The 13,296-nt window shown below is 38.0% G+C and overlaps 1 protein-coding gene across 5 annotated transcripts; it reads right to left on the bottom strand.

The window, feature by feature from the left end:
- Positions 1-634: 634 nt before the first annotated feature.
- On the bottom strand, positions 635-10,741 carry LOC111807650 (uncharacterized). 5 transcript variants are annotated; one of them, XM_023693454.2, is made up of 12 exons: positions 10,580-10,741; positions 10,347-10,481; positions 9,469-9,680; positions 9,206-9,382; positions 9,005-9,104; positions 8,841-8,871; positions 8,312-8,351; positions 7,675-7,827; positions 3,155-5,324; positions 1,616-3,008; positions 1,423-1,506; positions 635-1,120 (listed from the first exon to the last, which is right to left on the bottom strand). In XM_023693454.2, the coding sequence occupies exons 3-12, from the start codon at positions 9,525-9,527 to the stop codon at positions 1,056-1,058; spliced, it is 4,272 nt and encodes a 1,423-aa protein (XP_023549222.2). In that variant the 5' UTR covers positions 9,528-9,680; positions 10,347-10,481; positions 10,580-10,741; the 3' UTR covers positions 635-1,055. The 5 variants fall into 5 exon arrangements, with proteins under 5 accessions (XP_023549222.2, XP_086985195.1, XP_086985196.1 ...); XM_087129069.1 differs by having other exon boundaries at positions 10,555-10,736; XM_087129070.1 differs by having other exon boundaries at positions 9,469-9,713; positions 10,347-10,736.
- Positions 10,742-13,296: the final 2,555 nt, after the last annotated feature.

Raw genomic sequence — 13,296 nt, 5'->3', positions numbered from 1 at the left:
GCTTGAACACGCCCAAACCCACTATAAACGACGCTAGATTCTTGAAAAAAAACCTATCATCAAATATAAAATACATAGAAAATAATATGAAAAACTTGGGCAGCTAGAGCTACATAGTATCATAGGACCTCAACCTGAAAATCTGCTCAATCTCTTGTCAAAAATGAGCATAGCTTAAACATAATCAGCAAGTATTTCCCTTGAGATCGGTTGTTCGAAACTTATTATCTTAAATTTGACTTAAAAAAGAGGGGTTTTATGAGATCCCACATCGGTTGGAGAGGGGAACAAAACATTCTTTATAAGGATGTGGAAAAATTCGACTCCCTAACAGACACGTTTTAAAAATCTTGAAGGGAAGTCCAAAATGGAAAGCCCAAAGATACAAGACTAGCAATCTTCCGATGGCGGCGCATGTATTGGAACAATCAGAAGCAACAAAGTAAGAAAACAGTATGCAAATCTCAAGTCTAATTACACTGACAATGGCCACTTAAAAGGGCATAAAAACAAAGAATTACCAAACCATGAACTCAAATTTCCCAGAGCCACATAAACTTGGATGAAGTTATGGATGAAGTTACAGAAAAAGAAATGATACCTTAATGAACAATGATGGAAAATGACAAAGTAGTGGTGCAAAAAGCTTTTATTATGCATAATTATATCACGCTCAACAATTCTGTTCTTGACATGGGCTCCTTCAGATATACAGCACACAAAACTAAACTGTCAGAGCAAATGAAGAGCAGAGCCAAAGGGAAAAAAAATGCTCCTAGCCTACCAAAATCAAAATGACATTCTGCCAACAGTTAACTCATCGTTCAATATAGTATACTTGATTAATTCAAGACAACTAACAGGTGTAACTTAACTACCTAATGATGTAGGCGGTCGGTTCTGTGAATCGAATTAACATGTACATGATCGAATTGCAGACCTCGAGTCTGTTTTGCTATTATCTTCAAGCACTTGTATCTTACACAGTAGTAAACTGTTGTACCCTACTCAAGGATAACATGACAGTGATCTCAAATGGAAATCTGTCGTTTCTATTACCTGGACGTTGAATCTGTTCCCTTGCTGCGAAAGGTTGAGAGAGAGAAGAACGATCGTGGAGCTGTAAGATTTCAATTGTCCAACATTAGAAATGCAGTTCATCTCCAAACTATCTTTTTCTTCATTGTTTAAGGAAGATATCAATATATATATATAAGCTCATAAACAAAAGGCAAAAGATGTGAAGATCGAGGAATAAGTACAAAAGTCATTTCCAAGTTGCCCCTTTGGCTGAAAGTTTGAGACTAGCAAAAAGTCCTCTTGAACTTCGCAATATTTCCAAAGCCAATGTAATATTTGAGCAAGAGAGTATAGACTACGTTTAGGTCATTAGCAAAGCACATAACACCAACGAGCACTCACCTTTCAAGGAGCTTCCTGACAAGTGATCTTCCCTTAGCTTGAAGTCAGCTGGAGGTGCAGGAATCGAACTTCGTAATTCTTGAACTGGGGGGAGCAAAACAAAGATTAAGTGACTCCTAATTGTCATCATCCCTAGCTAAAAAGGAGGTCAAATTCATAGGAGTTTGATTGAAAAAAGAAAAACATAGGTTACCCTGTTCACAGTACAACTCGCTTTCATTAAAGCCATCATCATGACCCTCTGAGAATCCCATTCGTGACTTCCTTAAGTCTTCGGATGACCTACTAGCAGGATCTCGCCCATCTTCTGTATCATCATCTCCCTCAGATGTTGTAGCAGAGATCCAGTCAACCATACTTTCCGTCCCGCGACTTTTCCTTCCGAACTTTAACAACCTTTTAAACCCTGTGGCCACATCCTTGCGTGACTGACTGGATGAGGTAGCAATAAGAGAAGGCTTCTGGGCACTTCCCCATTTCTTTCTCATTCTAGCCACATCAGTTTCTGCTTGTGTTATATTATGTGAATTCCATGATGCAGGGCTCCCAATGGGTGAGTCCATATATGCATCAATATCAGAGGCCTCATGTGGGTAGGAGAATGGATGATTCATGCGTGCGTTCCATGACCGAGGGCTCTCACCAGGCGAATCCTGAGGTGCTTTATGAAACGAAGGCAATGTGGAGGGAAGCTCAGAATTTGTAGAATGATCCACCTGAGAATGAGAGTGAGATCTCATAGAATTCTCGATTTCAGACCCAGAATTACTTGATCTGCCCGATTCCTGGATTAATCTTAGTTTTCCATTATCCATATGAGCAAGTTTAATTTCTATTTTCTCATGCTCTTCCTCCTCTTCCTCTTCTCGTTCGGGCATAATTTCTGAACCCTCAAATGCAACTTCATCAAATTCCTCATCATCTTTTAAAGTTTCGGATTCCATAGAAGCTTTCAACTTCGCTATACTTGTTCCAGCACCAGGGCCTATGCTATTGCCCTTCCTCAGAAAAGTCTTCGATTCTATGCCCTTCAAATACTTATCATAAATACTCTCATCGTTCTGCTCTTCATCCAATATCAATGGTGCTAAAACAGCATTATCCATGATCAAAGGTGATATATCCTTGAAGTCAATAGCACTAGCAGAGTTCTTTCTTGAAGACTGTGCACGACGAGGCTTCTCCTCCTTAATGGCTGGCTCTTCATGGCTAGTTTTACCGCGAGAATAGGTTCTCGTCAGAGGGCGTGCTGATGATTTGCCACCACCAGAAGGTTTTGTATTTTCTTTCCTCAGTTCAGAGAAATTAGGAACTGACTGTGCAAGAAGATTTTCTGTTTGTCCTCTTCGCTTCCCGGAACTGGAGTGGGAAACCTTGGCAAGTGACAAGGATGGAGCTGAAACCCCAGTGGAACGCGGGGTAGATGATAAATTTCTACCTGTGGAAGCCTTCTTGTTATGGTTGCTTCTGGAAGCACTATCCGATACATATGAATCACTATGCAATCTATCATTCCCATTAAATTTCTGCTCCAAAGCCTCAGGAAAGTCCCCATCATCCTCACTTTGAGTTGAATTGATCAGTGGCTGTTATGCAGAAATATTTAACATCATTACGCGTGAAAATGAAAAATACGCAAGATTAGAAACAAGAAATAAAATGAGTGCAAAAGAGAGAACCCAGGACTTCAGCATCATTAACTTCCCAAATAAAAATAAAACAGAATTTATACCTGGTCTCTTGTTTGAGAGCGAGAGTTGAATGATCTCAGTTTATCTGTACGTCTCCGAGCACTAGCTATGGAATCTTGTCGGTCGACAGAATCAGAAAATTTTGCTTTCATCTCAGCTTTACTTTTCTCAAGGCTGTCTTGCATGGCCTTCATCTTGGCTTCCTTCTCTGCTCTTTTGGAACTCCATTCTTCTCTCAGCTTAGCATCTCTTTTCTGCATATACTTGTTATAAAATTTTCCTCTAGAATCATCACTGAAGTCATAGTTATTTACCAACTTTGCTGGCGTTGTATAAATATTTTCCATTTTATTTGAACTCCCCGTTGATTCTATTACCGCAGATCTTTCCACCACTTGAGCAGGAGAAGTGTCTAAAGCTGAAGATGTTCTATGCTGCGAACCAATTGCATGTTCTAGCTGCACGTCGGCAGTATTGTTTCGCCTCGCAGAGCTGGAGTGCTCCCCTGGAACACGGAGCTTGTGCTCTGCAAAAAGCTTTTCAAGTTCATTTGCCTTCATTTTTAGTTCATCATTGAGCTCCTGATTTCCCTTAGTCTGCCTCACTCTTGGAACTCGCTCTCCTGGTATGCTTGAGGTTGTAGGAGTGCTTTCTTGGCCATCTGGAACACTTTTCCCAATCATATCCATTTTACTTCTCTCATGAAGATAACTGCTTTCTTCTCTGCCAACTTGTGACTTATCCACTTGTTTACGGCCAGCCGAATCAGGTTTCTGCAATTTCATTTTCTGAGCTCCAAAATCTTCTACTTTAAGATTATGCGTACATGATGATGCGGGGTTCTTGCCAGTCACTGCCTCAGGTTCGGCTTTAAAAGATCTCCGTTGCTGAGGTAATCGGCCGCCATCACCTTCGTTGAACTGAGTTGATGAGGATTCCAGTTTTATTCCACCGTATTCAAATTGGTTAGAAAAAGAACGAGAACGACTCCGGTGACCCATAGGACGTAACGGATGTGCTGAAAAGTCTCTTGGTCCAGAATCATCCATCTTATTACCTAACCTACCATCAGTATCCCCTGCCGTCTTAGCAAAAGCATCAACCTGGGACGAAACTTGATTCTTGGCTCCATCGATTTCCGCTCGATCTGCAGAGCTTTTTCCCTTTGTCTCAGAGCCTAATACACCTTTAAAGGCCGTACTTTTGTCGTCACTGCTCGATAAATTCTTAGCACCTACTTGAGAAACCCCTCGATCATTCAATCCAACTGGGTCTGCTCCGCCAGAGAATGACCTGACTTGGGCCTGAGAAGCTGATTGGTCCTTCCAATCGACTGGTGCCTTTGACACCCCAGCCTCTTTACCTGTATAATCCTCAACTGGATTTTGTTCCTCAGCTTGTTGTTTGGCCTCCTCATCGCCAACTCTAACAAGATGGACCCTTTTTTCAAGCTTAGTCTTGCTCTCCAAATCAGGAAAGCTTTTCTCACTTTGAATTTCGGTTGCACCAGAAAATATATTAGACTTGGAATCAGAAATTGAAGATGAGGAAGGTGTACATAATGGACTCTCCACGTCCTTCTTTTCATTACTGAAATCAATACTCATATCACTCACACCACTCCATCTCCTCAAAACCGCCTTCTCCACCACCGATGGCGCTGATGAAACATCTGAAGAGAGCCTTCTTAGTTCCGGAGGTTTTCCAGAAACGGGCTTGCCTCCTCCACTGCCACTGGTATTTTCCTTCTGTTTGTTCTCAAAAAGGTTAATACGATCTTGGACGCTGAGACGCCTGGCAGGCCGACCCACAGGAGTTGATGACGATTCCGTCGGAGTCTCCTCTTCCTTCTTCTCTTTCTCCAAGTTTTCGGTGCCCGTCTCCACCTTCGTGTCGTCTTTCAAGTTTACGTTGCGTCGGCTCGAGAAGGTGGCAGAGGATTTGGCCGGTTGACACGTGGTGGATCTTGATTCGTCCAGTTGGGAATATTGTTCTTCAGTTTGTGAAGTTGTACCAAATTGTGGATCGTGCTTACTCTGTGTTTGGTTTTGCGGCTTGATATGAGTTCCAACAGGATCTTCACTGATGTCATCGATTGACATGTCTGACCCACATGAAGATCTGATGGCTCGGTCATCGACACCTGGGGCCCACGTGTTAATAAGTTCCGGCCTCCTCCGGCAAAGAGAAATGAAACAAGAGCACGCTTCGCTGCGAAAAATTGAAACGCTACGTTAAATTACAGGAAGCATTATCAGAGCAAAGCCGAGGTCAACAAAAGTGGAGAACGCACGTCATGCAATGTAATTTGGAAGTGACCCAATAAATGACCTCCCGCAACTAGTTATGTTACTTCCATCTTCGTCACTTTTACTCGGTTTCTCTCTGTTGTTTTATCTATGTTTTCCCAATCAAGAGAAGAACATAAAAATCTGAATTCTAGTCATTACAGACATCTGAATAGAGTACGCGAACTTCGAGGATTGAGGCCATGGTAGTCGGTTGTCTCAGTTTGTTCAATGGTGGGAGAATAATTTTGCTTTCTACGACAGAGAACGAAAGCAACGGCTGCTTCTTTCTTTGCTTTAAATAAATTTTCTTCTTGCCCCATTTCGAACAACATTCTCAAAGAAAAAGGGAAGGGAAAAAATTGGATGAAAATGCCAATTGTTGCCTTTCTTCATCAGCCACTAGACTCGCTCATCTTCCACAGCAGCGAGAGGCACAACAACAATGGCGACAAAGGCAAGGACCATGGTGACAGTGCTCGCCTGGACATGCAATGTGAGAAATGCTAGACCAGCACGGTATCGCCTTAATGACCCTGAGCAATAAGTTAAATCGATCCCATTTATCATGCCAACCGTATTGGGAGGCGTATGGTTAAGATGACCCACCTTTTCATGTACGACACTTTCATTTCTTTTTTTCTTTGTGCAAGAAACTAGTTGGACTATAATTTGAGTTGTTCCGCATCCATTTTGTACCTCGGTTTTGAAGTGGACTAAATTAGTTGGACCATAGATGACCTCAATTCTATATTTGAAGTGGGGGTCCTCCATACTTCCCATCAACTTTTAAAATCCCAGGCTCTAATCCTACCAAGTTGGAGATAGTGAGGAGGAAATTTTTATGCAAAGAGGAGGTGGGGGAGGTTAGTGGCTTGCGTTTTCTTTGGTGGGGGATACGGATGTTTGGAGATTGGGAATTCAACTTTGTAAAATGAAGAACCCTTAAGCAAAGTGGTTGTGGTGGTTTCCGGTAGAACTTTACGTTTTGTAGCATAAGGTGGCAAGCAGATATAGTGTTCAGCCACTAATGGTTGAGCTACTGTAGTAGATGTTAATGACGCTCTCTGGAATCTGCAAAGCGACTCATGGCCAGGCCGCATTCTTCAATTCTGTTAACCATGCTATCGAGGATGAGATTTAGATTCAATTCTGGGAGGACTAACATATGATCAACAATGCCTTCTTTCGTTCAAGTCTTTGCAATATATTTCTATCTAGCCACTATACAGGTTGCTATTAACCAATATATGTCTATCTAGCCACTCCTAAGTCAAATCTTCTCGTAGTTTTGTCCATTAGGAGTGATCCAACAGCGAGGGGTTAATGATTTGACTACTCTTCCAGCCATTATACAGGTTGCTATTAACTCTCCCTCACCGCCCCCCCTCCCAATGTCTACATGATCAACATCTAGAATGTCAATTTTTCTCATGGAAAAAGACTAACAATGTTGAATTCAATGGTCCTCTTTGGTGATAGTGCTATGCTGTGGTTGGTGTGTCCATTTCAAACAAATACCAGAGGATTTGAATCGTTTTCTTTGGAGATAGACGACAGAAAATCTATGGTTCATTAATTTTCAATCTTTTGGCAGGTTGTGAGTTCCTGTTCCTACAAAAAGTCAACTGGTTATGGTCATAGAGATTCTCTTGCGTCCCCTAGTTCGAGGAAGAGGGAAGTGTTCACAGCAAGTAAACTTTTTTGTTGCTCTTCAGAGTCTATATCTTGAGAAAACTAGGAGAAATTTTCACGAAATTGAGTGGGATAGTTGAAGGTGCCCAACACTTCAATGACTCTCTTTGCGTTTCTGCAAGGACTTTTTGTCACTATCCCTTCTTGGCTCTCAGGGTTTTCACAAAACTAAAATGAGAAACCAAGTACAACACAAATTCCGGAAATGGAAATAGAATTGCAGTCTCTCACTCACTATAAGATGTTGACCAACTTCCCTATCACCAAATTCTAGACAGAAACCAATGTAAAACACAAATTCATGAAATAGCAAGGAAACCAGTCTCTTGCTAAGATATATGGTGAGAAGGTCAATCCCCCTGCTTGACACTCAGACATGGAAAAGAAAATCCTTTCCTTACCCTCCTCAGCAGTTGAAACACAAACCTAGATTACTGCCAAATATGCAGTTCAAGTTCAACTCTATGACATCCATGTACAATAATCACCACGGGCAGAAAGATCAAGATCTAGATATGAGGTTATTAGTAGCTATTAACACACATAAGTCAAATATGAGACTTTTGTAGAGTACTTACGTGAGGCGACGGGCACCAAACTGATCGGCGAATAATTGAAGGCCAGACACTGTACTGGGATTAAAACCGGCAGCTAATGCACGAGCAGAAGCTGTGACCAAGTCCTGCTTAACTGCAACAAGGCGTACATCGATAGCTTTCAAAAGCTCCTTCCTGAAAATTTTGACAAATTATTAAAATGAGACACCTACCCACACACAATACAACTCAGAAAACTTGAACTATCAGTCCAGTTATAATTAATGCGCTGTAAATCACAATAAAAAAAATCTCATAACATAAACCTGATTGATCTATTGGCCACCCCAACTTTAATATCAAATTATTACAGCCATTCTGTCATATTTTACCTATCCAAAACCTGCAATATCTACCAACCTATGAATCACAACATCATTAAATACTATGTTTCTGACATCCCAAACCAAACATACTGACGATTTCTTTAATAGTGAAACCACATAGATCTCACCCTCATTTGAAAGTTCGGCATAAAACTTGAGCATACTACAAAACGTTTCTTGAGAAAGACAAGAAATTTTCGACTTCAGCATACCTCAACTGACACTGATAACAGCTTTCACAATTAACTTGACAAATACATGAAAAACATTAATATGAAAAGAAAAGGGATTACTTGGTTTCATCTGTTGAGCCTGTACCTGTTCCATCCCCACCTAGGTTAAATTATCAAAAACAAAAGTAATAATAATAAGTATATATCGTTAATAGAATATTAATGTAATCTTCAAAAAATGTAGAGGTACTAATAACTGTTTTTGTATAAAGCAATTCACAAACAATTATTGAAATATTTCTCTAATAAACCTATTGCCCTCATTCAAGAATAAATGGCAGCTGAGCAATGAGATGACAATAAAGGAGTTTTCCACAATCAGTGGCGTGGAAATCTGATCATCTCTCTTTCACCCATGCACAAATTTCCTGACCTATTTACATTGCTGCTTACATGTTTTAGCGGTCGGCTATGAATTTTAACATAAAATCTCTAAATGACACATCAAAATGAACTTCAGAAGTTTCAAAGAACTATCGAAGTAATGAACTTTAGAACATCCAAATGCATTATGAGTTTTTCAGATAAACAAATATGTTAGTAAGGTTAAAAAATAAATTCTAGGCAAATAAAAGGAAATTAAACATACCCGATGTGCCAGAAGGCCGATCACCTTCCCCCTAATACAAAAAAAAAAAAAAAAAAAAAAAAAAAAAAAAAAAAAAGTAAAAAATATATATATATATATATTCAGCAAAACAAGACAAATAACTGTGCTCCTCTTAAATGGTACTAACTATTGGCAGAGCTTACTTGAGAATATATTCTTCTAGCAGATTCCAATTGAGACATCTCCACATCAAATGTATTGACCAACTCCAATATCTCAGGCGTGCTAACAAAACGCACAAACCTGGAAATAAACCAAGCACATCAACAAGAAAATCCAAGAGAGCCTGGCCAGTTGCCATCAAAAAAATTGAATCGTCAAAACCAAGTAGGAAACACTTTAACCTTTCAAGGGTTCCTTTCGTGAACCAAGCATCTCCACCCCTCTCAACTTCAAGCTTAATTGTCTGGACTGCATGAGCAAACTGCTCTTCTGCAGCCTTTAATTGAGTTACAAACGGCTTCACTGAACCCGATGCTAGTTTCTCTGTGTTGCCATGGCTAGAAACAAATAGTTCGCAACTGTCCAAAGGGGGATAGAACAAGTAAAATTAGTGAATAAAAGATTACAGTACAAAATCTAAACAGCCAAGGTGTGCTATCCGCACCGTGAACGCCTAGGTGACAGTTGAAATACGGCAAAATCCAGAGGCGTCTCCGGTTTCATTTCCTTTTCACTTCACAGAACTTCCAAGTATTTATCTCTTCCCAAAGCACTTCATCCAACCAGCCTTTCTTCGTGGAAGAAAAGTACTCTAGCTCCTGATAATGCTTGGTATGACCGTAGAACTTTGAAGAAATATAGCAAGAAGCACCGCTGCTATAATACAGATTGGGAACAAACGAAAAACCCCTTTAAAGAGCATTTACATAATGAATTTCTCATTTCAGCAATATTAAACTTCAATGAAAATTTACAAAAACACAATTCAGATTGTAGAAGAGGTTGCAACAGTGATATGGTAATAGAAGACAATAAAATCCAGACATTTCATAAAAGTAAGATTATCTAAGAAAATTTCATTTCATAGAAGAAGCCCAGCACAAAAAAAAACATCAAGCTTCTCTCCTAAATGGCCACCCAACATACATCCCAGATCTCACTCCCACAGCCCTTTAGAAAACCCAATGTTAATAAATTCACCCGCCCCCCAAAAATAGAAACCCAAGCTTCATAAAATGAAGTTATATATACGCTTAGATCTGATTCAACAATTAAAAATAAAATCAGATGGCCAAACCGAAGCAGACTCGTATGGAATTCAATCCCACAAACGCAAATTCAAATGCCATACCCACCCGCCCCCCAAAAAAAAAAAACAGATAACAAACAATCTGGATATTGCACAAAAACAGCCAGAAAAAAAAAACAAACAAAAAAAAAAAAAAAAAAAGCGAAAGAAGCTCATCTACATACCGAACCAAAAAACAAAAACAAAAAGCGGAAGCCAAAATGCACAACCGATCGTCTATTTCAGAAGCATACCCGTGAAGTCCGCATCCAAGATCTCAGCTAACGCAATCGGATCCTCCGATTCAAGCCAAAGCAGAGAAGATTAGCAGCATTCAACTAGCTGGTATTTCGCCATATCCTTTACTTTTCTCTGGGGGTTACGGTATCCTGTGAGAAAAAAAACTTCTAAACAACAAATTTGGAGAATTATATTTAGGTTGCAAGAAAACCCTAACACAACAATGAGAAGATGATTTCTGCTTTACTCGTCGCTGTGAAAGAATGTATGTCGTTCTCTCTCATAATTCTCTCTCTACAAGAGATACAGTAGAGAGAGAGAGAGAGAGAGAGAGAGAGAGAGAGAGGCAGAGATGTGAACTGGAGAGAGGACTGTGCTTCGCCCAATGCTTTTTGTTTGCAATTTTCGAAATCAAAAAAACTTTAAAACTCATTTCCGGACCTTTATTTACAGAAACGGGGCTGACTCCTCCTCACTGCCCCCCTCACCTCCCAAATTACCATTCTATCCTCCTTCATTAATGTAATTTTTTTATCTTAAATATTATTTTCTTTTTCTTTTTTTTAACAAAAATTATAAAAAATAAAAATAAAGGTCGTACTATTATTATCTTTTTATTTAACATGAAAATTTCAAAATTACCTCTTAAAAAAATTCAGGGGTATTCTTGTAATTTTGAATGATGTGAATATATTTCAAGAAATTTTTTTTTTCATAATTAAACATTTTAATAATTATAAAATAGATCTTTATCATTTTAATAATTAAACTTTAGATTCCTCACCTCCCAAATTACCATTCTATCCTCCTTGTAACTTTTTTTTTATCTTAAATATTATTTTCTCTTTTTTTAACAAAAATTATGAAAAAATAAAAATAAAAATACTCCTTTCTCGATGTCGTACTATTATTATCTTTTTATTTAACATAAAAATTTCAAAATTACCTCTTAAACAAATTCAGGGGTATTCTTGTAATTTTGAATAATGTAAATATATTTCAAGAATATTTTTTTCATAATTAAACATTTTAATAATTATAAAATAGATCTTTATCATTTTAATAATTAAACTCTAGATTTTAATATGTTAATTATACTGTTTCCCTCCCTCCCAAATTACCATTCTATCCTCCTTCATTAATGTAATTTTTTTTATCTTAAATATTATTTTCTTTTTTAAAAAATAAAAATACTCCTTTTTTCGAGGTCGTACTATTATTATCTCTTTATTTAACATAAAATTTCAAAATTATCTCTTAAAAAAAATTCAGGGGTATTCTTGTAATTTTGAATAATATAAGTATATTTCAAGAATATTTTTTTCATAATTAAACATTTTAATAATTATGAAATAGATCTTTATTATCATTTTAATAATTAAACTTTTTTCATAATTAAAAGTTTAGATTTTAATAATTATTAATAATAAGTTAAATATTTTGTTAGTTATTAAAAATAATTGGGCTTTTAATTTGTTTAATTCTTATAATTTATTAAATTCAATAGGTATGGTATGATGTCATAGTCCTATTATATTAGCCATTTAACATCCACTAACAAAAAAATAATTTTTAAATATTGATGACTAAATTTTAAATTTTAAAACATCGCCCACTTTATTTAAAAATAAATAAATACTCAAACGTGAAGGATAATTAAACTCCCCAAAATAAACTTAAATTAAAAAAAATAATCATGGCCAATTTTTATTTATTTATTTATTTATTTCCTATTTATATAACTCTCTCTCTCTCTCTCTTTAATTTTCTTAATATTTATTTTGTCTTTTTTTCATTAATATTTATATTCATCACCAATTTTTGTTCATTTATTGATTTTAAGAGAAAAAAATATTATCTCATTAATTAAAACATATTCTCTCTTATCCTTATAGATATTTAATGGTTTTATTATTATTATTTTATTTGGATAAAAGACAATGAATGAATAAATAGATGCTTTTGTTGTACTCCAATTTTAGATAAATTCTATTTTTGCATAAAAAAATAAATATAAATTAAAAATATTGAGTTAAAAGCTAAAAAATGAGTGAGTTTAACACAATTTTTAATAATTATTTTCATCCATATACTAATAATTAAAATATTTTTGTTTGTATTTTAAAATTAAAATTGTAACGACTAAGGCCTACCGCTAGGGTGATATTGTCTTCTTTGGGCTGGTGATATTGTCTTCTTTGGGCTTTCCCTTTCTGACTTCCCCTCAAGGCTTTAAAACTTATAGATAGTGTTTTGTTCTCCTCCTCAACCAATGTGGGACATCACAATCCACCCCCTTCAGGACCCAGCGTTCTCGCTGGCACTCGTTCCTTTCTCCAATTGATGTGGGACTCCCGCCAAATCCACCCCTTTTGGGGCCAGCGTCCTTACTGACACACCGCCTCGTGTCTACCTCCTTCGAGGAACAGCCTCCTCACTAGGAGATATTCGCTGGCACTCGTTCCTTTCTCCAATTGATGTGAGACTCCCACCAAATCCACCCCCCTTTTGGGCCAGCGTCCTTACTAACACACCGCCTCGTGTCTACCTTCTTCAAGGAACAGCCTCCTCACTAGCAGATATTGTCCTCTTATACCATTTGTAACGATCCAGACCCACCGCTAGCAGACATTGTCCTCTTTGGGCTTTCCCTTTCGGGCTTCCCTCAAGACTAAACACGTCTACTAGGAGAAGGTTTCCACACCCTTATAAATAGTGTTTTGTTCTCCTCCCCAACCAATGTGGAACATCACAATCCACCCCCTTCAGGACCCAGCTTCCTCGCTAGCACTCGCTCTTTTCTCCAATTGATGTGGGACCCCCGCCAAATCCACCCCCTTTTGGGGCCAGCGTCCTTACTGACACACCGCCTCGTGTCTACCTCCTTCAAGGAACAGCCTCCTCACTAGTAGATATTGTCCTCTTATACCATTGTAACGATCCAGACCCACCGCTAGCAGATGT

This window comes from Cucurbita pepo, chromosome 12 (assembly GCF_057944985.1).
Source record: "Cucurbita pepo subsp. pepo isolate OVF chromosome 12, ASM5794498v1, whole genome shotgun sequence".
Taxonomy (NCBI): domain Eukaryota; kingdom Viridiplantae; phylum Streptophyta; class Magnoliopsida; order Cucurbitales; family Cucurbitaceae; genus Cucurbita; species Cucurbita pepo.
This window is presented reverse-complemented; position numbering and strand designations above follow the sequence as displayed.